Below are 25304 nucleotides of genomic sequence, written 5' to 3' on the forward strand. Positions count from 1 at the left end.
TACAGCACACATCTTTAACAATTACATATTGCTAAAAATGTGTGCTGTATTTGTTATACTGTATTAACTTACCGTTATAACCTGTTACAAGACTGTCTAAGTGAACTTCTATTTATCAAAAAATCAAGAATTTACTGACATTGATTCTAATGAAAACATCGATTTACTCCAAGACATCTGGGTTCAGAACCTTCTCTAGATCCTCGGCAGATATCTTGTAACTAACTACAGACGGTGATCCCTTGCTCATCATATATCTGTTTCTGATATAGATATATCACTATATGCCAAATCTTCTATGATATCCACTTTATTTGTATCCTTAGGTACTCCATAACAAATATATCTACAGGGGAGGTTTTAATCTTTCATCTTTTTTCTCTATATTTTTACATTTACTCATGATTGGAACATCATTATCAGCTCTAGGTCTCGTAAAACTTGCAGTCCTCTCTCTGAATACATTACCCCTCTGAGCACTGTTCTGAGGCTGCCCCTGAAACCTGGGTAGGAGGGATCCAGGTGCTTCTGCACTTACATAGGATGTAATACTGGGACGGGGTGTCGCAGAATTATGGACTGGGGGATACTCAGAAACTCTGGTATTTATGAACTGAAGTATTTTCATCATCTCAGAATTCTTATCTTCCATTCTGTTCTCTAGTGCAGACATACGCTCTATACGCATCATGGCTTTTCCTGTATTCTGAGATATTTTAGATTAATTATCAGCATCACTGAGAAATTGTGCAATGGAGAAATTATAGGGCATGGTAATGATAACATCTCCGTGTCCCATCAGATCTATCTTAGTCACCTTCTCCCACAGATCCTTTAACAAGATCTGATCATGTTCTCTTCTCTGCAATTTTCCAATTATTATCCTGGAGAGAAAATGCTTGGTAGAGAAGAGATCTCAAACTTTTTAAAGCCTCAAACCCAAAAGTTCTAGCAAGGGTTGCATTAATCACTGCCTTATCTGGGTATTTATCAAAGACATAGAAAAATGATGCTAAAACACCATCCACCCGCATAATGGTTTTCCCAGGGGGGCAAGGAATTAACTCAGTAAAACTCGTAAACTTGTAACTAAGTAGCAGTCAATGTGGAGCAACTGAACATAGGTGTTCACTCTATGAAGTCCACTAACTAACTAACTAACTATTCCTAGTCTCGACTTCTATAGTCTCATTCTTTGTGGGTAACCCTGTCTGTTGTATAACACTACGTCTATACATTCTATTTATTTGAATCCAATAAATACAAGGCTCTGAGCAGGGTAGAATATCGAGTAAACCTTATGGTAGGGGTTAGTAAGCAGATACAGATTATTTTTAGCTTAAGCAGGTTTATTGGGAAAACGGTGGAAAACAAAACCAACTAGATACAATAGATGGCAATGTAGAATTCGCACACTCTTAGTACACTTCTTACGTCACAAGTGTCAACTTATTTTTTCGTGTCCTACGAAATTTTCAATTATAGTGATAATTTTAGAATAAAGTACTTATCTTACAGTAAAAAGTGCAAGTTTATGTGTTCTTTATTTTCTGTTTTTACATTTTTTATTTGATCTTTGAAAACATGTCAATTAATGTAAGAAAGTTTTTCTTGTTATATTTGACAGTTGTGACATAGTGTATAATTGATCCATTTCTCTGTTGCCACCGTTAGAACTTGATAATCTTTTTGGATAAAAATACAAAAATTAACACTTTTACATTTCTGCTAAGAAAATAATTAAAAAGAAAGCAAATCAAATCCTCCAGATACGGTGTTTTCAGCAAAGACGACCCTTATACACTTCAAAATTATTCCGTTTAGAGAAAGTAAATTTAGAGGCTTACAGCCAATGTTATAATGCAAGGAAAAGCTCATTGCAGTTGTGCATACTCTGCGTACATATTGAAACCAGTTCTCTCTGGGCAGTTCTCTCTGGGCAGAATGAATGCATCAGTGTTCGTTTAGTATCCGAGGAGGATAAAAGCATTGAATTTTGAAATTTTTGATAATTCACATAATAGTTTATTATGACCAGAATATTTCATTGATTTTTTATGTGAAACATGGATCCCATGTCAGGCTTCAACATCATTCTTGTGTTTACATTAGCGCCCAGAGACTACACTGCAGTACTAAAGATGCGAACACCCCTGAAATAACTTTCCTTGCTTAAAGCGAAGTATTTTGTTAGAGAAAGGGGGCAGGGAGATTTATTATTCCAGCTGTATATTCAATTCTTGTTATTTATCCATGGCATATTTACTTTTTACGTCATTTTAGAGCTGAACTAAATTTCCGTTTGTAAGGTGTTTAGATAAGCGTATCAGGGGGAAGGGGGGGGTAGGGGGCCGATGGACCAGTAACATCTAGATATGGTTTCCTGGTGGAATTTTGGCCCTTTGTTAAGATATTTGAGTACACCCGGCTCTGAAGGGATTGTAAATATATAGCAAGGCATATAGTTTTCCTATGTGTCCGATCATAACTCAGGAACATCTTTACAGATTTGTATCATATTCTATTTAGGGAACTCGGTAGAACCACGGGAACGTTTTAAGCTTGGGTTTTAAATTCAAAATTGAGTGGGTTGACTTTTACAGGAAAAACGTAGTTTCTAGACAGAGCTGGGTTCCCGAGCGATAAATCACTTCAGTATGCCGAGTTCATTAGCGCCTGATCCAATCAGGGTTTAGTCATGTGTTTGTTGTCTATTCTGAACCAATAGAAATAGCATGGCGGTAACATCTATCTTTCTATCTATCTCATTATCCAATCAGAGTTATGAATTCTTCAATCAGTAAATGGAAATATTTACTTCTACTAAACTATAGTGAAATATAAACCTAAGGAATTTTGAGCTAGCTCTTTGTATCTTAATTCTTATATTGTATCTTAAAACTTTTCTCTATATAGTCCCATTAGGTAAAATAAGATCTCAATTCTCTCAACAAATAATTTAAAATGACAATTCTCTGTCTTTCCTTCCTTCAGGCTCCCAGGCTCCCAGGCTCCCAGGCTATACAAATACAACTCACTCAAGGCATTTCATCAGGAAATTTCCAATATTTTCAATTACACTTCAGAAACCATTTAAATTGAAATAGGTTTAATTTTGTAAGTATTAGATTGTAAAGTAAGGTGTTTTGTATCAATGTCGCTGTAAACTACTCGGTTTTTTGAAGTACGGGATCGACCTCTTGGTTACTTGAGAGTAAAGGAATTGAGTTTTGTAAAGAAGCTCAAATTTTCTAATCCCTATACTTTAGAACCTGATGGTGTAAACGTTATGTATTTCAAACTCAGATTATTTGATTTAACAAAAATCATTGGATTTCCATAATATATTAAAAAATCCCAGTATGTGGCAGCAAAAAAAATACTAAGTACCCCTTTTTTGTGAATGATGTTAAATATTAATATTTTTAAGGCTAAACGTTATATTCAAAACCCCATCGGAGTACCATATTTATAAATTAGAAGTAAAACATCTATGTTGGTTTTCTTATATTTGATCGAATCTGTATTAAAATTAGATAAAGTAGTCTCTAATCCAACCTAATCTAATCTAAACCAGTGCCTTCCATCTTGTTCTAATCTAATCTATTATATATTGGTTTCCATGAAACCTAATTGTGTTTTAACCTTCTTTATTGAATTAAACTGTAGGTCGGAGAATTATTACTGCACTAATGTATCTAAACATAAGATTTACAACTTAGATTCTTTTATCTTACAATTTACAATTTATTTTGTGCTACCGAAAACCTACTTGAATAAGAATGTCCAGGTGATCCATGGCACTTCAGATTTCCTCGGTTCAAGACAAAATTCTTTATATCTACGCGGATTTAGAGCGCATAAAAAGGGCAGACTACAGTTTAGAAATTCCAGAACTACGAGAATTTTATGCTTATTTTTTATTCATCTGAAAAAAAGTATTTTGACAAATAAATGCCGCAAATAATTTTAAAGATCTATCTATCGTCACTTAACCGTCATGTTATATATAGTTATTGTTACCCTCTAAACAAATCCAAATAAGTGAACGGTCCCTTAAAGTATATCTTGTTATGATGGAAGTGTTGTATTATGCATAGATGAATATATTAAATAAGTTTTCCATTCAACCTTCTTACTTAACCCTTAGCGACTGGAGAGAGGTAAGCCAAACCGAGGGGGGGGGGGGTACTTTATTCCATATTATTTTTCAGTTATATATACAGCAAATCGTCTTCTTATTCCACAACTTATTTTTAAAATGGTGACAATTATAAGATTAAGATCCAAGCTGCAGGTAACAACTTTAATAATTGAAAACATAACAAAATGTAAATAAATGACCACCCCACCCCCCCCCGCCTCCGCTGGTTATCTTTCAAGATCCCAGCTTGTGTGGGGTTAAACACACTTTCTTCATTTATTATTTATTTTTAGAAAGGTTTCAGAAAAAGTAATAAATCCATTACTTAATTCATTTTTGGTTAATTTATTACATTGCTTCTATATCAGATGTCTGTCTGTTTATGTCGGGCGTCTGTATAAATATGTTGGGCAGCTGCCTGTTAACGTCGGATGTCTGTTTGTTTATGTAGGCTATCTGTCTGTTTATGTCGGATGTCTGTTTGTTAATTTTGGGTATATGTCTTTTTATGTCGGATGTCTGTTTGTAAATGTTGGGTATATGTCTGTTTATGTCGGTTGTCTGTTGGATCATGTTGAATATCTGTCTGTTTATATCGGATGTCTGTTTGTTAATGTAGGGTGTCTGTCTGTTTGTTTACAAACCAAGTAGCCCAGTGTTAAAAGCTGAGATTAATGTTAATGATTTTCATTATAAAGTTCAAACCAGAGACTTAAGAGAAAATATATCAATAAATATTTATTGGACTTTTTGAAACGGAAATTTAAACTTTATTCCAGATACCATTTAATTTCCAGATACCATTTAATTTCCAGATACCATTTAGATTGCGACCGTAATGGATGTTGCCTTTGAGAGAAGTTTAGAGATTTCAATTTCTGAATTTGTCGGATAAATAGTTGAATCGCTGAATTTATCGGATAACAAGTTCAATTGTTGAATTTGTCGGAAAACAAGTAAAATTCCTATATTTGTCGGATAACAAGTTCAATCGCTGAATTTGTCGGATAACAAGTTCAATCGCTGAATTTGTCGGATAACAAGTTCAATCGCTGAGTTTGTCGGATAACGAGTTCAATTGCTAAATTTGTCGGATAACAAGTTCAATTGCTGAATTTGTCGGATAACAAGTTCAATCGCTGAATTTGACGGATAACGAGTTCAATTGCTAAATTTGTTGGAGAACGAGTTTAATTGCTGAATTTGTCGAATAACGAGTTCAATAGCTAAACTTATCGGATAACGAGTTAAATCGCTGAATTTTTCGGAGAACGAGTTTAATTGCTGAATTTGTCGAATAACATTTAAATTTCTAAATTGGTCGGATAACACGTTCAATCGCTGCATTTGCCGGATAACGAGTTCAATTGCTGAATTTGCTGGATAATTAGTTCAATTACTAAATTTGTGGGATAACAAGTTCAATCGCTGAATTTATTGGAGAACGAGTTAAATTGCTAATTTTATCGGATAACGAGTTCAATCGCTGAATTTATCAGATTACAAGTTCAATCGCTAAATTTGTCAGGTAACGAGTTCAATTGCTGAATTTGTCAGACAACGAGTTAAATTTCCAAATTTGTCGGATAACAAGTTCAATCGCTAAATTTGTCAGATAACGAGTTCAATCGCTGAATTTTTTGGATAACGATCGTTCAATCCCTAAATTTGTCGGAGAACGAGTTCAGTCGCTTGATTTTTCGAAGAACAAGTTCGATCGCTAGTTAGTCGGAGAACGAGTTCAATCTCTTAAGCCACTAACAGTTTTACCCGGTCACTGCAAATTAGACAGAAGGAAAAGGTCAACTTTAACCGATATTACTGGTACATCTTTGTGACCTCGTAGCTCCTCTTTATTAGATTTTAATCACAAATATGATAAAACAAGTTTATTCGGCCAAAAATTGGAAATTTAACAAATTGTGTTCTTTAAATAGATCTTTAATAAGAGGAGTTATGATTTATAAAGTTTTAGACTTCAATCTCACGAGCAATTTACTTTAGTATCATTATAATGAAATAATGATAACTGTCTATTTACAATCTCTCTGTTCGTTCATTTAACAAAAAGAAAATAAAAAGAAAGTTTCCTAATTTTTATTTTAAAGTGATTGTATCACAGTTATTAACATATTTAAACAAAACAGTAATTTGTAACTTTTGCTTTTTGAGCAAAGACCGGGTTATTGGCAACATTGAATAAGAAGGCGATGATAAATCAAGAGACCTTCTTACATAAAACAGGGGGGGAGCTAGTTGCGAGAGGGGGGGGGGGGGGAGATTCTTTTTTTATTTAACCAAAAATGCATTTTTTTTGTCAGAAAAAAAAACTATGATTGGAGATAATGCAAAACTGACAACATATAGTTTACAATATATGTGTAGACAACATTTATATATAAACAGAAACTACCCCTCAAATACAAGCAAAATGGTAACCAGTAATATTTTAACATTATTTTAGAAAAATTGCAAGTGCTATTTCTTCATAATAATGCTTCAAGTTCTTAATCGTAGAATAATTCTGGTAATCAAGAGTCACAACTGCGAAGGTTTACAAACGGAATTGAGCACCTTGGATGAAAAGGGAACGCTCCCTTTTTTCTAAAGATTTTGTTTCTCCATTTTTATCAATTTTTTAACAAATTTATTGCAACATAAAATGAATTATACTGATATCGTATTTTCCCCATCCCCCCTTTTGAGATATATAATATAAGATTCTAAATTGTATATAATCAATAAAAATCTAATTAGTAGTAATAAACAAGTTAATTTTCAGGTCTATACATTTAAACTATTCTACCATCCCTTTAGATTAAATCCTTTTATCAAACATCTACTTTAGATTTTTCTGGTTTACCACATTAGACACATATATATTACTGTACATTTTACATCTTATGTACAATGTTGTTTAGTGCTGTACAATGCAGTGTACATTGAACATGTTTCTGTGATATATTATATATCTATATTTCGACAAGTTCGTTAAGCATGTATTGAATGCATTAACATTAAAATAAATGCAATTTATTTTATAAAAACTAGAATTTAGAAATTAGAAACTAGAAACTAGAAACTAGAAACTAGAAATTAGAAATTAGAAATTAGAAATTAGAAACTAGAAACTAGAAACTAGAAACTAGAAACTAGAAACTAGAAACTAGAAACTAGAAACTAGAAACTAGAAACCAGAAACTAGAAACAAGAAACTAGAAACAAGAAACTAGAAACTAGAAACTAGAAACTAGAAACTAGAAACTAAAAACTAGAACTTAGAATTTAGAAACCTAGATATTGTACAATGTAGACTGTAATAATTTGTAGCGTGTACTGCACATAATGTACATTGCAAATTGAGCATCATAGTCTCGTAGATACTGACATATTACAATTTACTAACTGAACATTCCAGTTTATAAAACGACATAATCAACATTTTTTTTGTCTGCATTCAATTTACATTTTTGCACTTTTTTAAGTACTTTATGTTTCTAGTTAGATTATTTTTGTATTCTTATATTAGCTAAATTCTAGCTATGTGTAACTTTTTTTTAGCTAACTAGTGACAAGTGTACAGTGTATTGTTCTCAATTGAACTTGTATTTATTTGCTGTTTGTTTGGATGTACATTAATTATTGTACAGTTTTGAGAATACTTTCATGTACTGTATTGTACTGTTCTGCAGTGCACTGTACTTCACAAGGTGTCAGGCTCTTTTCCCTCTCAATTTCCACATTTGGAAACAGATTTGAACCCAAACTAACTGCGCTTGCCTGGTTACCAGAAATCACAACTGTGCAGATTCCACCGGTTTATTTAACATCAGTAAATTCTGGCAAAACATTATTTTAACACTACATCGTTATATATACAATGAGCTTTTGGTCGTCATTACAGCCTAATTGTTTTGTAGGTAACTATAGTAAATTTTTGAAGTATTGAAGTATAACCCCTAAAAGACTCTCTACCAATCCAACTATTTCTTTTCTTCTTTTATATGGATTTTTATAAATCTATGTTGCTCCAAAGGCATAAATAGATTTGCGGGGGCAGAGTCCCATGAATAAAACGAATAAATCAGACTTGAAATATTTTATATATGTAAATAGAAAGGTTTAGCAGTGGAAAAGTATAAACTTGATAAATAGAAACGTATTTTTCCCCTGAATAGAAATAAATTGATCAATTACGAAGGCTTAAGAAAAGATGTATAAAAGGGAAGGAAGGGAGAAGGGGGGTGGGGGTGATAAAGGGAATATTACACGGGAGAGAACGTCGATCTTCTTGGCCCTGGAGGGAAACTTGTTGAGCCAGGCCATGAGGAAGTTCTGGCGTTTCCTTGGCTTCATGTGGATCTCGCACTGATGGATATTGTTGATCGGGAAGTTTGCGCCAGGGATTAATGCGTCACCGCTTCGTCGCATCATTGGTTTCTGAAGAAAATACATTTGTTTTTTGTTGACAACTTGACATTCTCAAATATATAAATCGTAAATATTAACAAAGGAATAGATATCAATATTCTATTTCTATTTTATGTTTCTGTAAAGGAAATCTCATAAGAACTTCTTCCTAAGACACAAAACTACAGTATTAAACCGATTCCTTCATGTCAAATAAAGAATTTTGAGTTCGTGATTGATGGATTTAATAAGATTTAAAACATGGGATGTAAATGATTATGACACGAATACGGTGAGCACCAGAAAAGTCTGGAATAGAAAGACGACTTTTACGCAAAAGTTTTCACTATACATAGTCGAATATGGACAAGAAACACAGCAATTTAAATAAACCATTTGACTTAATTAATGAGTTGATAAGTTACTAACAAAACTTATTGCTTTGAAAAAACATTAAACACACTTAATTATTTTTATAATATCGTCTTCACATTCCACAGTTTTTTGGTTCTAAATCTTGCTATACATCTTCAAGAAGTAACATTTTCCCATAAAATTAAATCTAAAAAAAAACTTCATAGGGTTAAAATAGTTCCCTTGGTGATATTTATTTTAATTATTAAAAGCAATTGAAATTTGATTATATATTTTACTTAATAATAAAAATACTGCACAGTAAGAACTAAGGAGAGCCATTTTTACTTTTTTATATTTTAATTGTTTTAACCGACATTACTGCTCAAATAGTAATAATTGAATAAGAGAAGTAAATACGATTGAAATAGCATGCTTGTCTTTTTAACTTTATAATCTTAAAATAACTTTCAGATCTTTTAAAAGTGTGACATTCAATATTGATTTTAAATATGATTGCAATTTGTGAAATGTGTTCACATAAGAATTTATGAACATGCTTAAAAAATAAAAGAAAAAATAATATTTTTCATTTCTGTTTAAATGTAAAAGTTGAACAAACAAAGCTTTTGCTGTTTAAAGATTGTTTTTCTTGTTTTGCAAAAACACAATTTTGGTTTGCAATTCTGTAAAAGCTCTGCCTAAAGCTTGCGAATATGTTATGTGCAAAGTGAAAAATAAAGGAAAATGGTTTCCTGCCATTTCTATTTTATATTTCCATGCTTATTCTCGGCTTTAAATAAAGTATTCTATTATTCTGAAAAGAACATGTTTAAATCATTTTGTGTGTTTTTATAAATTTTTCTCACACAACTGGCATTTTTTTATAGCATTTTATCAAAATTTGATAAATATTAACAGCAAGACCCATAAAACTGAGGAAAAGTAAGACTCAAACTATTATTTTATATTACGATGAACTTAGCACAGAATTTGTGTAGTGTACACAGACCCATTTCCCTTAATAAGTTGATTTTCAAGGTATTGGTAAAACCATTTGCTTCATAACGTTATTAAATAAACATTACATGTTTAAATGCGATCTTCTTATTCCATAGTTTTAGAAGTCTCCCTGTAAAAAGTAAATTTTTTATGAATTTGTAAAATTCTATATTTTTCTCACCATGGGAAAAGATCCCCCATTGTGTTCCTCCATATGTTCGGCATCAAACGCAGCTCGGTCAAATTCTATTTTCTTCTTGGCATTACGCTTCCGGATCCGCTGAAACAAAAACAGTAAAATTTACAGTTTCTCTAAAGGTGGAGAAGGGGGGTGGGGCTGTTTTTCTGTTCCTAATATTAACCCAAAACGTTAAATTGTTTCCGGCGACAATAGATCACAATTAAAATGACAGTATCTTGTTTAAAAACTGTAGAATTAAGAATATCCTAAGAAATCCTTTTTGCAAATAAAATTTTCCAAAAATATTCATCGTAATTTTTTAAAATGTAAAGTACATTCTGAAACTTAAACTTAAACATTAATTTTCTTTCAAAAGTGCATCGACTATTCTTTCAAGCCTTGCATTTGATTAAATTACAGAAACAGTTTAGAACAATTTCAAGGATGTAATTTAAATTGTAAATTGTTTACATACAGTATACATTATATATACAATTTAAAGAATACATTTTACAGAATATATACAATATACATATATATATATATATATATAATCCAATTCAATTTAGTCTCTAACAAATATTTTTGAAGAGAGAAGAATATATTTGAGAATCTTTTATCAAATCTCTGAGAAAGGATTTGATCGAGGATTATATTTAAAGAAAAGGAATAAAAAATAATTCTTCTCTTCTCAATTTTTATTAAGAATAAAAAAGGGATTTCCAACGAAATAGCGATTTTAAAAGGATCTTCTATGAAACATAAGGGTATATGTAAAACAAGATGGTATCCAATGAAACAAAAGAGTCTCGAATGAAGCAATGGGTCGACTCCGATGAAAAAAGAGTCTTATGAAAAATGAGTCTCCGATGAAACAAAAGGGTCTCCAATTAAACAAAACAGTATTCGATGAAACAAAAGAGTTTCCCGTGAAAGGAAAGAGTCTCCGATGAAACTAAAGGGTCTCCGGTTCGATATAACGAAAGAGTTTTCAATGACACAAAAATGTCTCCAATGAAACGAATGTGTCTTCGATGAAATAAAAGGTTCTTTAATGAAACAAAAAGTGTCTTTGATTAAACAAATGGTGTCCGATGAAAAAAGAGTCCCCAATAAAACAAAAGGGTCTCCGATAAAACAAATTTTCTTCAATGAAGCAAAAGAGTGTCCGATGAAACGAAAGGATTTCCAATGACACAAAAGTGTCTCCAATGAAACAACAAAATAAATGGACCTTTGATGAAACGAAAAGTTCTCCGATGAACCGACAGGGTCTCCAATAAAACAAAACTATTCTCCGATGAAGCTAAAGGGTCTTTGATGAATCAACAGGATCTTCAATGAATTAAAAGGTGCTCCGATTTAACAATAGGGTCTACTATAAAACAAAAGGGTCTCTTATGAAAGAAAGGGTCTTCAATGAAACAAAAGGGTCTACGAACATACAGGGTGTAGTTTCTAGTTTCTAATTTCTAGAGAATAAGACATTAATGAAAACCTAAAATTTACCAAACTGAAGGTTTAATTTACTCGCAATGACTTGAAAAAAGTCTATTTACATTATTTAAACACATTTGTGCCAATATTGTGCTCGGAATTATGAACAAAAAGTTTAGGATATGAAAAATTGTGAGATACCCCTAACATTTTGCTCGTAATAACAACATTTTTGTAATTTTGAAAACAATAAAATGTAGCCTGCAGGTAAATTAAATGATGTTTTTTCTCGAACGAGGAAAAGTACTTTTTATCCTGAATATTTACATATTGTACATTAAGGCTATATAGAATTTAATCTGCAGGATATATACAGTGCATTGTCATATAATAATTGTGTTAACGTGATAAATTGATATATCTAGAATAAAGCATAGTATACTGCTGCATTAAATCATCTACATAGGCCACTATTTTCTTCAAAAATCATCGATTTTGACATTTTTTTTGTGAACACCCAAAATTTATTCCATGTTAACCGTAAACTTTGACTTTCGTTTTTGTTTATCCTTAAAGTAAAGAAATGTAAATCAGAATTACTTTTTAATTTGAAAATACGTCAACGTTGATATGACATGTTTCTAAAAACGTTCAGGATACTTTTAAAAAAATGCTCAATTGCAAACTTGAAAATTATTAAAAGAAATCCACTATTTTCTCTTTCTCATTATGCATCATATCATATGCTAGGTTTTCAAGATCCAAAGGAAAAAAACAATTCCTCGATCCAAACAAGTATAAATTGATTTGAAAACGTATAAGTGTACTGGTTCCATAACTTGTGTACTGCTTCACTTGACTAAACAAATGTTATAGTACAAAAGTACTAACTCATGTACTAGTATACAAGTACAAACTAATGTACTGGTACACAAGTACAAACTTATGTACTAGTATACAAGTACAAACTAATGTAATTTGTTACACCAAATATATATATATATAGTTTATAGACTATGTGTGTTACACCAAATATATATATATAGTTTATAGACTATGTGTGTTACACAATATATATATATAGTTTATAGACTATGTGTGTTACACCAAATATATATATAGTTTATAGACTATGTTTGTTGCACTTTAACGATTAAGGAGGAATTATTCGTAGACCTATTGTGATTGTTAAAGAAAACTTGGGGGAAGCCTAGTTATTCCCTGGTTCTACAGGGAATACTAGTTTATTGTCAACTAGTTTATTATTGTTGCTTATAAATAACAGCGCAGTGCTTCTGTTTACAAGAAAATTACAATATCATCCAACCAGCAGTATTAAAAATAGTGGATAGTTTTATTGCAAAGAGGGCAATCAATTGAGTCTTTGTCACAACCCCTGATTTTGAATCTCTGTATCTTTGTTGACTTAAAGATATTTTAAATCATAAATTCTGTTAGATTAAATCATCTAAGTTTGAAATATTGAAGGTCTTCTCTATCAGGTCTCAAAGATGTAAGGATTAGAAAATTTTGAGTTTGTGACAAAGACTCGTTTACTTTATGAATTTATAAAAAGTACAACTAGGTATGAAAGTTTCAACTATTTAAAAAAATGTAATCTCATTAATTGAAGAAAACTTTTTAACACCAACAACTGAACACTTGCCTCAAACTATTTCAATTTTTGGATTGTTTTCATTTTTTTTTTAAATTGAAATATTGCAAAGTTTTACATAATACGGTTTGTAATCTTCGAAGTAAAAGTTTTCAAAAAATGATCCAAACCGATTAACAACACTAGCAATGAGTGATGAATAAAATAGTATTAAAGAAATAAGAGCACAAAGTTAACAGCCCAAAGTTAACATCCCAATGTTAACATAACAAAGGTAACAGCCCAAAGCTAACAGCCCAAAGTTAACATCCCAATGTTAACATAACAAAGTTAACAGCCCAAAGTTAACATCCCAATGTTAACATAACAAAGGTAACAGCCCAAAGTTAACATCTCAATGTTAACATAACAAAGGTAACAGCCCAAAGTTAACATCCCAATGTTAACATAACAAAGGTAACAGCCCAAAGCTAACAGCCCAAAGTTAACATTCCAATGTTAACAAAACAAAGGTAACAGCCTAAAGTTAACAACCCAATGTTAACATAACAAAGGTAACAGCCTAAAGTTAACAAACCAAAGTTAACATCCCAATGTTAACATAACAAAGGTAACAGCCTAAAGTTAATTACCCAATGTTAACATAACAAAGGTAACAGCCTAAAGTTAACAACCCAAAGTTAACATAACAATGTTAACATAACAAAGGTAACAGCCTAAAGTTAACAACCCAATGTTAACATAACAAAGGTAACATCCCAAAGTTAACATCCCAAAGTTAACATCCCAAAGTTAACATCCCAAAGTTAACATCCCAAAGCTAACATCCCAAAGTTAACATCCCAAAGTTAACATCCCAAAGTTAACATCCCAAAGTTAACATCCCAAAGCTAATATCCCAATGTTAACATCTAAACACCAAGAAGAGTGTAAATATGCTCCTAAGATCCTTTATAAAAACATTGCTATTTCTGCAAAAACATCGGGGAATTAAGCAGAGGTCACTGAATATATTTCTATCTATCTATCTATCTATCTATCTATCTATCTATCTATCTATCTATCTATCTATCTATCTATCTATCTATCTATCTATCTATTCTGTCTTGTCTGTCTTGTCTATCTTTCTTGTCTATCTGTCCTGTCTATCTATCTGTATATCTATGTGTCTATCTGCGTGTCTATCTATCTGTCTTCTATCTATCTATCTATCTATCTATCTATTCTGTCTTGTCTGTCTTGTCTATCTTTCTTGTCTATCTGTCCTGTCTATCTATCTGTATATCTATGTGTCTATCTGCGTGTCTATCTATCTGTCTATCTATCTGTCTTTATATCTGTCTGTCTATCTGTCTGTCTATATATCTGTCTATCTGTCTATCTGTCTACTTATCTGTCTATCTGTCTATCTATTTGTCTATCTGTCTATCTATCTGTCTGTCTGTCTGTCTGTCTATGTATCTATCTATCTGTCTATCTGTCTATCTATCTGTCTATCTGTCTATCTCTTTATATGTCTATCTATCTATTTGTCTATCTATTTATTTATCTATCTATCTATCTATCTATCTATCTATCTATCTATCTATCTATTTATCTATCTATCTATCTATCTATCTATCTATCAATCTATCTATCTATATATCTGTCCTAAGTTAGTTGGCATCCACCCTGCCGTGTTGCTAAAATCATGTTCTACGAGAAACTCCAAATTCATTTTCCATCTAACATGGACAATTTCTATTTTTGGCTTTTTTCTTGGGTCGGTTTGCTCCTCCTCTTCCATTCTCTGTAATAATCTCCTTTTTGTGTGAGAATGTCGTTTCTTATAAAATTTATGCTATTTTACCCAAACATGGCGACTGAAAATGACGATTTGAAAAAAGGGGTTCCTCTTAATTACATAATTTTTGTAAAAATGTAAAAAAAAACACATAAAAACTTACGTTAGCATCTGATCTTGAAGCGTAGTTGACCAGTGCGTATTCTAGAAGGGCCCCGAAAACGAAGAAAATACAAACTCCGGTCCACACGTCTATGGCCTAAAATAAAAATTGAAAAACAATATTTTATAAAAATATGTTTTTGGGAAATTTAGAAATTATTTTATACTGACCTTTGTGTAAGCTACCGGGGGCAGGGAGTTGTTGATGCTGGCCTGCTGGGTCGACATGGTCAGTAGAGTAGTCACACCAAGGGATACCCTGAGAAAAGTATTATTTTAAGGGACTTGTGATTTAAAAACATCAATTGTAAGATAGAATAACAAGGATATCTCCACTTAATTATTTATTTATTAAGCTGAAATATAATGTTCTAAAGTTTTCCTTATTTATATCGATTTTATGCTCTTGAGGAAAGAATTCTTAAAATGAATAAAAAAGGAAATTTTTGTTTATTTTTGATCAGGAGATATGATTACTTGAAACATGAACTATAATTTCCAGTTCGCTTTGTTTATTTGTAAACAATGTAAACAATAAAAAGAAAACAAAAGATATAAGTTTGATAGATAAATATTTATCAGTAGTAACATTAAACCATGTATTCCTCAAGTGCACTTCAGTGATCCCAAATGTAATTATTTTATTGGCTAGTGTTCTATATTTTCAAAAAAACGTTATCTTTTATTGCTGGAATACTATAAAAGAACAATAAACTTCCTGACTCCCCCCCTTCCCATCCAACCCATCCCCCCCCCCTGTCCTATTATCGAAAAACTGTATAACTCTACAGTGTGTAGAATATATGTAGAATAGTTAGTGTGTGTGTTTACTGTACTGATTGTTGGTAAACAAAGCATCTAAGTATACAATATATACCTTTATAAATATATTTAAAAAACAGGGTGTACCAATTAAAATAAAAAAATGACATGGAAATGATCTATTTTATAAATGACGAAGATGGTGTCAAAAACGGTTGTATGTGCAATGATTTTTAAAATTGAGGTATACCTTCTTTGCACCTTAAATTTGAAAAAGATATTATACACTTAGAAAATTTTGATTTAACTTAAAAAACTTCAAATTTGACCTTGTCTCAAAGGTTGATGCATAAATTTGAAAGTTAGATTGAACATTTGTTGATAAGAAGCCCCCCCCCCATTCCACTTTGTAAACCTCTTTGACTTGAGCTATGAATGGCGCGCCATTCCTTAGCTTTGATCTTTATATTACCTGGCTGGCACAGCATTAGGATCCAGCCAGAATGAGACCCAGGATACGATGACCAGCATACAGCAGGGCACATAGATAGTGAGGAGGTAGTAGGAGAACTCACGTTTAAACGTCAGATCAACGGTCAAGCAACTATACTCTCCTGTACAATAACAAAAAATTAGGTCTGTACTGTACTGTACTGTACTGTATATTATTTGGCAGAATCCTAGCACAAAAATATTTAGCCGATAGCAACTGGTAAGGCCGGCAAAGCGCTGTGGCTTCGTTCGTATTTTTGTATAAGCCAAAACCTTGAATATCTAGGGCACCTAGAAGAGAATAATTATTCTAGGTTTGACGGGAAACTAATTGTTTAATATCAAGGTTTCCTGCTGTGTTGCAGGGAATAGAAAATTTATTCAAAGAGAACAGTTATTATGCAGGGTACAGAGTATAGAGAGAATTGTACAGAGTACAGAGAGATGTACACATAAGTACAGAGAACATAATTCTATAGGGTAAAAAGAGTACAGGGTACAGGATTTGCAGAGTACATACCATGATACAGGGAGTAAAAGCTCATACAAAGAACATGGGTACATGTAGTAAATGCCTACTCTTAAAAGTTCGTCCCCCAAACTGTATCAGTACAGACAAAACTAGTCCGCTATCCAACCGGGACTCAGGCTGTAAATGCCACAAAGAGACGCAAGCGTAGGCTAGCTTATCAATCTAGCTATTACTCAGGCTCTAAATGCCACACAGGGACACATTGGTAGCTATAAACAAGTTATTACTTCGGTTTTAAATACCACACAGGGGTACAAGCGAAGCTACCAACAAGCTATATATTGATCCCAAATGATGGGGGAAATCCTACCTGTTTATCAAAACAGGGTTTCAGTCTAGCTAACAACAAGCTATTGGCTATTCAGCCCTTAATCTATCTCTACCCTAAACGAGTTATGATCTCAACCCGAATACTCAACGAGATACAATTACTATACACTGTAATCAAACTCAAAGCGGAGTTCTGATTCTAACTAGCTATATTTAAGGTACAAGTAAAAGTTAAAAGTCGTGATTACAATTCCAACGTCGTTATCTATATCACATGTTACGTATTACAGTACAGTTGAAATAGGCGCATTTAAGATGTGCATATTTATAGGATTAGCGAGGGTTGATAACGCAGTTAAGCTATCTCCACACATGTTTATACGTTGAATGTACGTATTACATACAAGCGACATTTACTACATACAAAGTACAGACAGGAGAATAAAGTTCAAACAGCTAGGAGGTACAGAGAACATAAATGGAGTACAGAAAACTGATTTTCTATAAATGTAAATCTATCCTTGGGCCGTGTACTGAACAGAGATACAAATAACATACAGATATGGGGAACAGACTGCAGACTTAAAGATACAGGGAGAAGTTATAAAGTACAGAAAGAGAATACAGAATAATAGAAGAGTTGACGAGGTAAAGAAATACAGAAAAGAGAAGTTGAAGAGGTACAGAAAGAGGCAAAGAAAAGAAGAGTTGAAGAGGTAAAGAGGTATAGAAAGAGGCACAAAAAAAATGAGTTGAAAAGGTAACGAGGTACGAAAAAAGGAACAGAAAACTAGAGTCGAAGATGTAAAGAGGTACAGAAAAGAAGTTAATAGATAAAGAGGTAAGGAGGTAAAGAGTTGAAGAGGTAAAGAGGTAAAGAGTTGGAGAGGTAAAGAGTTGAAGAGGTAAAGAGTTGAAGAGATAAAGAGTTGAAGAGGTAAAGAGGTACAGAAAAGAAGGGAGAATATATATATAATATACATAACAGAGGCAATTATTTCTTATTCATTTATACAATATCATAATATCATTTATTGGAAAGTGGCAGATGTAGACATTAATATCAAAGGGGGGCTGAAGGTATGATGAAGGGGGGGGGGAGGGGGTTGAAAGAGAACGAAAAGTACGTCTAAGAATGGTCCACGGCATAAAGAAGATTTAATTAAAAGAAAGCTTTCTATGAATTTTTGTAATAAAGTTGAGAGCTTCCATAAATAATAGCTGGAACAATTGGGGTGGTTGATGCGGATGCAACCATTGACAGAAGAAAGAAAATGTTTGTACTTGAAAATGTGAAAAATGTCAAAAATAACATTTTCCAATTTGATAAAAGGATATCAGCGAATTTTAGGATTTGAAATATTGTAAAAATTCTATTATATTTATTTCCAACTACTTGACAATGAAGATAAGGGAATTTTACTTTACCAAGGGTTCACAAGACCAATTTTGTCTCTTTCGAGATGAAAATGGGCGATTTTTTTCACGGGTTTCAGAGCGCGTTTTTATTTTTCTTAATTGTCCCAAGGGACGTGTAAAGTAATTAATGAGGGAATGGTTATGATGGTAAAAAAATTAATTTGTTTTAGCCCGGAGCAATTACGATGAAACTTTAAAAAGGTTACCAATTTATTTATGATTGTTTTTAGAAATAAAAATAAAATTAAGATTTAAACCTAGATTTAACCCTAGATTTAACCCTAGATTTAACCCTAGATTTAACCCTTGATTTAACCCTAGATTTAACCCTTGATTTAACCCTAGATTTAACCCTAGATTTAACCTACCGGTATTAGTTTTTATATTACAATAATCTGATACGTATTTTTCCAGGGTGAATCTAACAATATAAAATTTAAAAACTTATAAAAAAGAAGTATTATGAATGAAAAACATGTTACAATGGTCGGCGTTTGTATCAATACAATGAAGACGTCTTTTCGATTTAAGTTTTGATTTATACCAAGGCCTTTCAAATTACAAGTGTACAAGGAAGTTAACAAAGAGAAGCTGTTAATTATCCATGTTATGTTGGAAAATTTAGTAGAAAAAATGTCGCTTTCAAAGGTATCAAATAAATTATGATTAAATATCAAATTAAGTTTTAAGATAAAATTGGGCTTTAAAGAAAAAAGCAGACATTTTTAAATTTAAGAATGAGAATTTAAGTCTCTCCATTTAATTCCATTGTATGTTAGTTTCTAAATTCTATTCCTTGGTAGATGTAAATCCTTGACAATCTGTACAGGTCCATCCGTTTTCCACTGGTACCTCAGATCATCAGTAGTCCAACCATCTGAAACATAATGTTCTTAAAGGAACTGTCGACGTAGTTTCAAAGTTGAGTTTCAAATTACAAATGTAAAAGAAATCCAGTTCAGATTCACAACGGTACCTTTAAAAGTTGTCCTGAGTCTTTCTAGAGAACGATTTTTGGACCACCCCGCTCCCCCCTCCCCCCTCCTATCAATTTTGTACATTTACTTTTTTATTATTGAGGGTCAGGTTAGGTTAAGACAATTTCTGGGCCGAGCACTGCGTCTAGGATGGCCTAGGGGGCCGGCGGTGCGGCCACATGATCAATTTTACAAAATGTACAAAATTGATAGGAGGGGGGGGGGGGGGCCAAAAATGTGTCTCTAGGAAATTACCAGTAGTCCAACCATCTTTAACATAATATTTTAAAGGGGTTGTCAACGTAATTTCAAGACTTGCATACCAAAACAAAAGTATCCTTTAAATCTTTTTGAGAGCAAAATTTATAAATTGATCATTTTCAATCTCTGAATGACTAGCAGCAGAGAAAAGCAAGATCTTTTTTCAGATGAAGGAACGACAAAAAAATCATTACAAGAAAATTACGGTAATATTCCCAAAAAATCATTTAAAAATTAAAAAAATAATATTTTTTCTTAATATTTTCTTTGTTAGCACTATACGTACTTTAAAAGAATATTTAACGTAAAATTGTATTTTCCAAAACTGAAAATATTTGGTATTTTCAATTCTAATATTGTATTTTTCTCAAATTTAAAATAAATCATCCAATTTGTTGTAAGATTTTTTTTTCCTTAGCTTAAATCAAAGAAAGTATTCTTAACTAGAAATCTTGTAGTTTTTTTTTAAATTGATTTTAGAACAATTTATTAAACTATTAATGCTCCTTATTGACTATAGTAATTTTAAAGTTTCATTTAAAAAATGTCGACGACAAAACAAAACCAAAGCTTTCTTTTTTCCCTTTCTATTTAAAATCAGAAAATTCCAGTGCACATCCCTTGTCACATTATTTATTCATCGTTAGCTGGCATCCTTCCACAAACATAAGACAGGTCTCAACCTTTTTATTTTCTTTACAGTATTCATGTACATGTACATTGTACACAGCTAGAGGAACAGTACATCACATGTACAATACATTTTTTGTGGATGGATGATCAACTGGTCCCACCCAAATCGAAGAAATTTTTAATATTGAATTTATTTTATGAATAAGAATATAATTATTTGAATTATTTTGATTTTGAGCAATAATTGATTCTATTATTGAGAATTGATATAATTGATTCTATTATTGAGAAATATTAATAATTGATTCTAAAATTAAGAAATGATAATAATTGGTTCGATTACTGAGAAATGATGATAATCGATTCTATTATTGAGAAATGATATAATTGATTCTATTATTTAGAAATATTAATAATTGATTCTATTATTGAGAAATGATGATAATTGATTCTATTATTGAGAAATGATGATAATTGGCTCGATTATAGAGAAATGATGATAATTGATTCTTTTATTTAGAAATAATAATAATTGATTCTATTACCGAGAAATAATAATAATTGGTTTGATTATTCAGAAATGATGATAATTGATTCTATTGTTGAGAAGTGATGATTATTGATTCTATTATTGAGAAATGATGAAAATTGATTCTATTATTTAGAAATGATATAATTGATTCTATTATTTAGAAATATTGATAATTGATTCTATTATTAAGAAATGATATAATTGATGGTATCATTGAGAAATAATAATAATTGATTCTATTATTGAGAAATGATGATACTTGATTCTATTATTGAAAAAGGATAAAATTGATTCTATTATTGAAAAATGATATAATTTATTCTATTATTAAGAAATGATGATAATTGATTCTATTATTGAAAAATGATATAATTGATTCTATCATTGAGAAATAATAATAATTGATTCTATTATTAAGAAATGATGATAATTGATTCTATTATTAAGAAATGATGATGATTGGTTTGATTATTCAGAAATGATGATAATTGATTCTATTGTTAAGAAGTGATGATTATTGATTCTATTATTGAGAAATGATGAAAATTGATTCAATTATTGAAAAATGATATAATTTATTCTATTATTGAGAAATAATGATAATTGATTCTATTATTGAGAAATAATAATAATTTATATTATTAATGAAAAATGAAAATAATTGATTCTATTGTTGAGAAATGATGATAATTGATTCTATTATTAAGAAATGATGATAATTGATTCTATTATTGAAAAATGATATAATTTATTCTATTATTGAGAAATCATGACAATTGATTCTATTATTGAGAAATAATAATAATTTATATTATTAATGAAAAATGAAAATAATTGATTCGATTATTGAGAAATGATGAAAACTTATTCTATTATTGAGAAATCATGATAATTGATTCTATCATTGAGAAATAATAATAATTGATTCTATTATTGAAAAATGATGATAATTGTATCTATTATTGAAAAATGATGATAATTTATTCTATTATTGAGAAATCATGATAATTAATTCTATCATTGAGAAATAATAATAATTGATTCTATTATTGAAAAATGATGATAATTGCATCTATTATTGAAAAATGATATAATTGATTCTATTATTGAGAAATTATGATAATTGATTCTATTATTGAAAAATTATATAATTGATTCTATTATTGAGAAATGATGATAATTGATTCTATTATTGAGAAATGATGATAATTGATTCTTTTATTTAGAAATAATAATAATTGATTCTATTACCAAGAAATACTAATAATTGGTTTGATTATTCAGAAATGATGATAATTGATTCTATTATTGAGAAGTGATGATTATTGATTCTATTATTGAGAAATGATGATAATTGATTCTATTTTTGAAAAATGATATAATTGATTCTATTATTAAGAAATGATGATAATTGATTCTATTATTGAGAAATAATAATAATTGATTCTAAAACTAAGAAATAATAATTGGTTCGATTATTGAGAAATGATGATAATCGATTCTGTTATTGAGAAATGATATAATTGATTCTATTATTTAGATATATTAATAATTGATTCTATTATTAAGAAATGATATAATTGATTCTATTATTGAAAAATGATGAAAATTGCATCTATTATCGAAAAATGATATGATTGATTCTATTATTGAAAAATTATATAATTGATTCTATTATTGAGAAATGATGAAAATTGATTCTATTATTGAAAAATGATATAATTGATTCTATTATTGAGAAATGATGATAATTGATTATTTATTGAGAAATGATGATAAATTCACGACAGAAAAATTAATTAAATTCTACCAATACCGAAGCTATATTATGATTTATGTCGTAAAATGTTTTTAAAAACTTACAGCTGGCAACCCTAAGAGAACACTTCTGCCGATCCAGGGGGTACAGCTTCAGGTTCATAGGGCAGGCCAGGGTTAAAGAAACCCTGAATATTTTTAGCAATTATCAATTTATTTTTGCTTTTTTCTCAATTTTTTTTAAATACAAAATTGGCCAGAATATTTTTCTCTCTTTTGACGAAGAAATGTCTTTTGTGAGTTGCAATTGTTATAATGTTCAAAAATCCTTAGGACGTACATTTCTAGAAATAAACTGCAGTTACTTAAGGAATTACATAATCGTAAGCAATATTTCAAATACAAAAAGAAAGAAAGAAGACGTCAATCCTTCCACTATTTTCTAGTTACTACTTTAAGAGAAGATTTTATGTACCTTATGCTGTAGAGTACATAGCCATCTGGGAATATTCTTATGTACACATTCGGGACCAAAATGTTGTGGAATCTTTATAAAAATAATCGTTATTTGTTATCAAACTTTTCATAAATCTTTTATTTATGTTGTAGCCTGCAGCTGGTTTAATATTTAAACCATAGAATGTGTAGAAGGCATAGAAGGTATAGAAGGTTTAGAAGGTATAGAATGTATAGAAGGTATAGAAGGTATAGAAGGTATAGAAGGTATAGAAGGTATAGAAGGTATAGAAGGTATAGAAGGTATAGAAGGTATAGAAGGTATAGAAGGTATAAAAGAATATATTGCATTTTATTATCAAATTATCCACAACAAAGGAGGAAATTGTTCAAGGTTTCTACAAATGGAACTAAACCAGGTTTTCTATCAGAATCTATTGTTCCATTAAATTCTTAATATTCCATAAAAGGAAGGGGATACGAACTTATAAAGGGGGTTAAGAACATTGAATCTGGTTAAAATTTTGCTTGTTAATTTTTTTTTTTAAGGTTATAATCCGAATATTACTGGACTTGGAATATCAGAGGTTGGATATTTTGTATTGTTAATCCCCTTTCAGCAAGGCAAATCCATATATTTTGCAGTTCAAAGGAAAAATTTAACTCCACCATAATCTAAATATAAGTCACCTGTTTTTCACGGATTAAGAACCTAATCCCTTCAAATTAAAAGTGTTCGCTGTAGATATCTAGTTCAAGTGAATTCTAGATTAGCACAATCTTATACTATAGTTCCAACTATTCTTTAAATACATTCTTCGTCATTTCTGATACACCCAATTTAAATATCATGTTCACTCTTATTCACCTCTGAGACCCCCTGAACTGTCATCTGCCCTCTTAATTATTTCTGAGATACCCTGTATATAATACCTGTCCTACTAAATATTTCTGAGACCCCTTGTACTTTTACCTGCCCTCCTAAATATTTCTGTGACTCCCTGTACTATTTACCTGCCCTCCTAAATATTTCTGAGACACCCTGTACTATTTACCTGCCCTCCTAAATATTTCTGAGACCCCCTGTACTATTTACCTGCCCTCCTATATATTTCTGAGACCCCCTGTACTAATTACCTGCCCTTTTAAATATTTCTGAGACACCCTGTACTATTACCTGCCCTTTTAAATATTTCTGAGACACCCTGTATATATTACCTGTCCTACTAAATATTTCTGAGACCCTCTGTACTTTTACCTGCCCTCTTAAATATTTCTGTGACCCCCTGTACTATTTACCTGCCCTCCTAAATATTTCTGAGACACCCTGTACTATTACCTGCCCTCCTAAATATTTTTGAGACCCCCTGTACTATTTACCTGCTCTCCTAAATATTTCAGAGACCCCCTGTACTATTACCTGCCCTTTTAAATATTTCTGAGACACCCTGTACTATTACCTGCCCTTTTAAATATTTCTGAGACACCCTGTACTATTACCTGCCGTTTAAAATATTTCTGAGACACCCTGTACTATTACCTGCCCTCCTAAATATTTCTGAGACACCCTGTACTATTTACCTGCCCTCCTAAATATTTCTGAGACCCCCTGTACTATTACCTGCCCCCCTAAATATTTCTGAGACCCCCTGTACTATTACCTGCCCTCCCAAATATTTCTGAGACCCCCTGTACTATTACCTGCCCTTTTAAATATTTCTGAGACACCCTGTACAATTACCTGCCCTCCTAAATATTTCTGAGATACCCTGTACAATTACCTGCCCTCCTAAATATTTCTGAGACACCCTGTACTATTACCTGCCCTCCAAAATATTTCTGAGACCCCCTGTACTATTTACCTGCCCTCCTAAATATTTCTGAGACCCCCTGTACTATTACCTGCCCTCCTTCTCATTTCTAAAGAATGTATCTGGCATCCAAACTTTCCGGGCATCCGTCATAGTCAAATATTTTATCCGATCTAAACAATATTAAAATATATTATAATTACAATTGTGGAATTTTTGTTGTTGCAATTTTGTAAGGTTGCAAGTCCGAAATATAAACACTAAAATTCATCGATTGAGCACAAATCTGGAAAATATGATTTTAATTTGACAT

At 31.3% G+C, this 25304-nt stretch overlaps 1 protein-coding gene across 1 annotated transcript in view; it reads right to left on the minus strand.

The window, feature by feature from the left end:
* Positions 1–8347: 8347 nt before the first annotated feature.
* The window catches only part of LOC111709265 (glutamate-gated chloride channel-like), a 67220-nt gene continuing 50263 nt past the window's right edge, over positions 8348–25304 (minus strand). Inside the window, 10 exon segments of the mRNA XM_023482889.1 lie at positions 8348–8584; positions 10092–10190; positions 15090–15185; positions 15260–15347; positions 16323–16464; positions 18932–18984; positions 19359–19440; positions 22830–22912; positions 23200–23271; positions 25083–25235. Of these exon segments, the coding sequence (XP_023338657.1) occupies positions 8348–8584; positions 10092–10190; positions 15090–15185; positions 15260–15347; positions 16323–16464; positions 18932–18984; positions 19359–19440; positions 22830–22912; positions 23200–23271; positions 25083–25235 (1105 nt within the window).

This window comes from Eurytemora carolleeae, unplaced genomic scaffold, assembly GCF_000591075.1.
Source record: "Eurytemora carolleeae unplaced genomic scaffold, Eaff_2.0 scaffold875, whole genome shotgun sequence".
Classification (NCBI taxonomy): Eukaryota; Metazoa; Arthropoda; class Copepoda; order Calanoida; family Temoridae; genus Eurytemora; species Eurytemora carolleeae.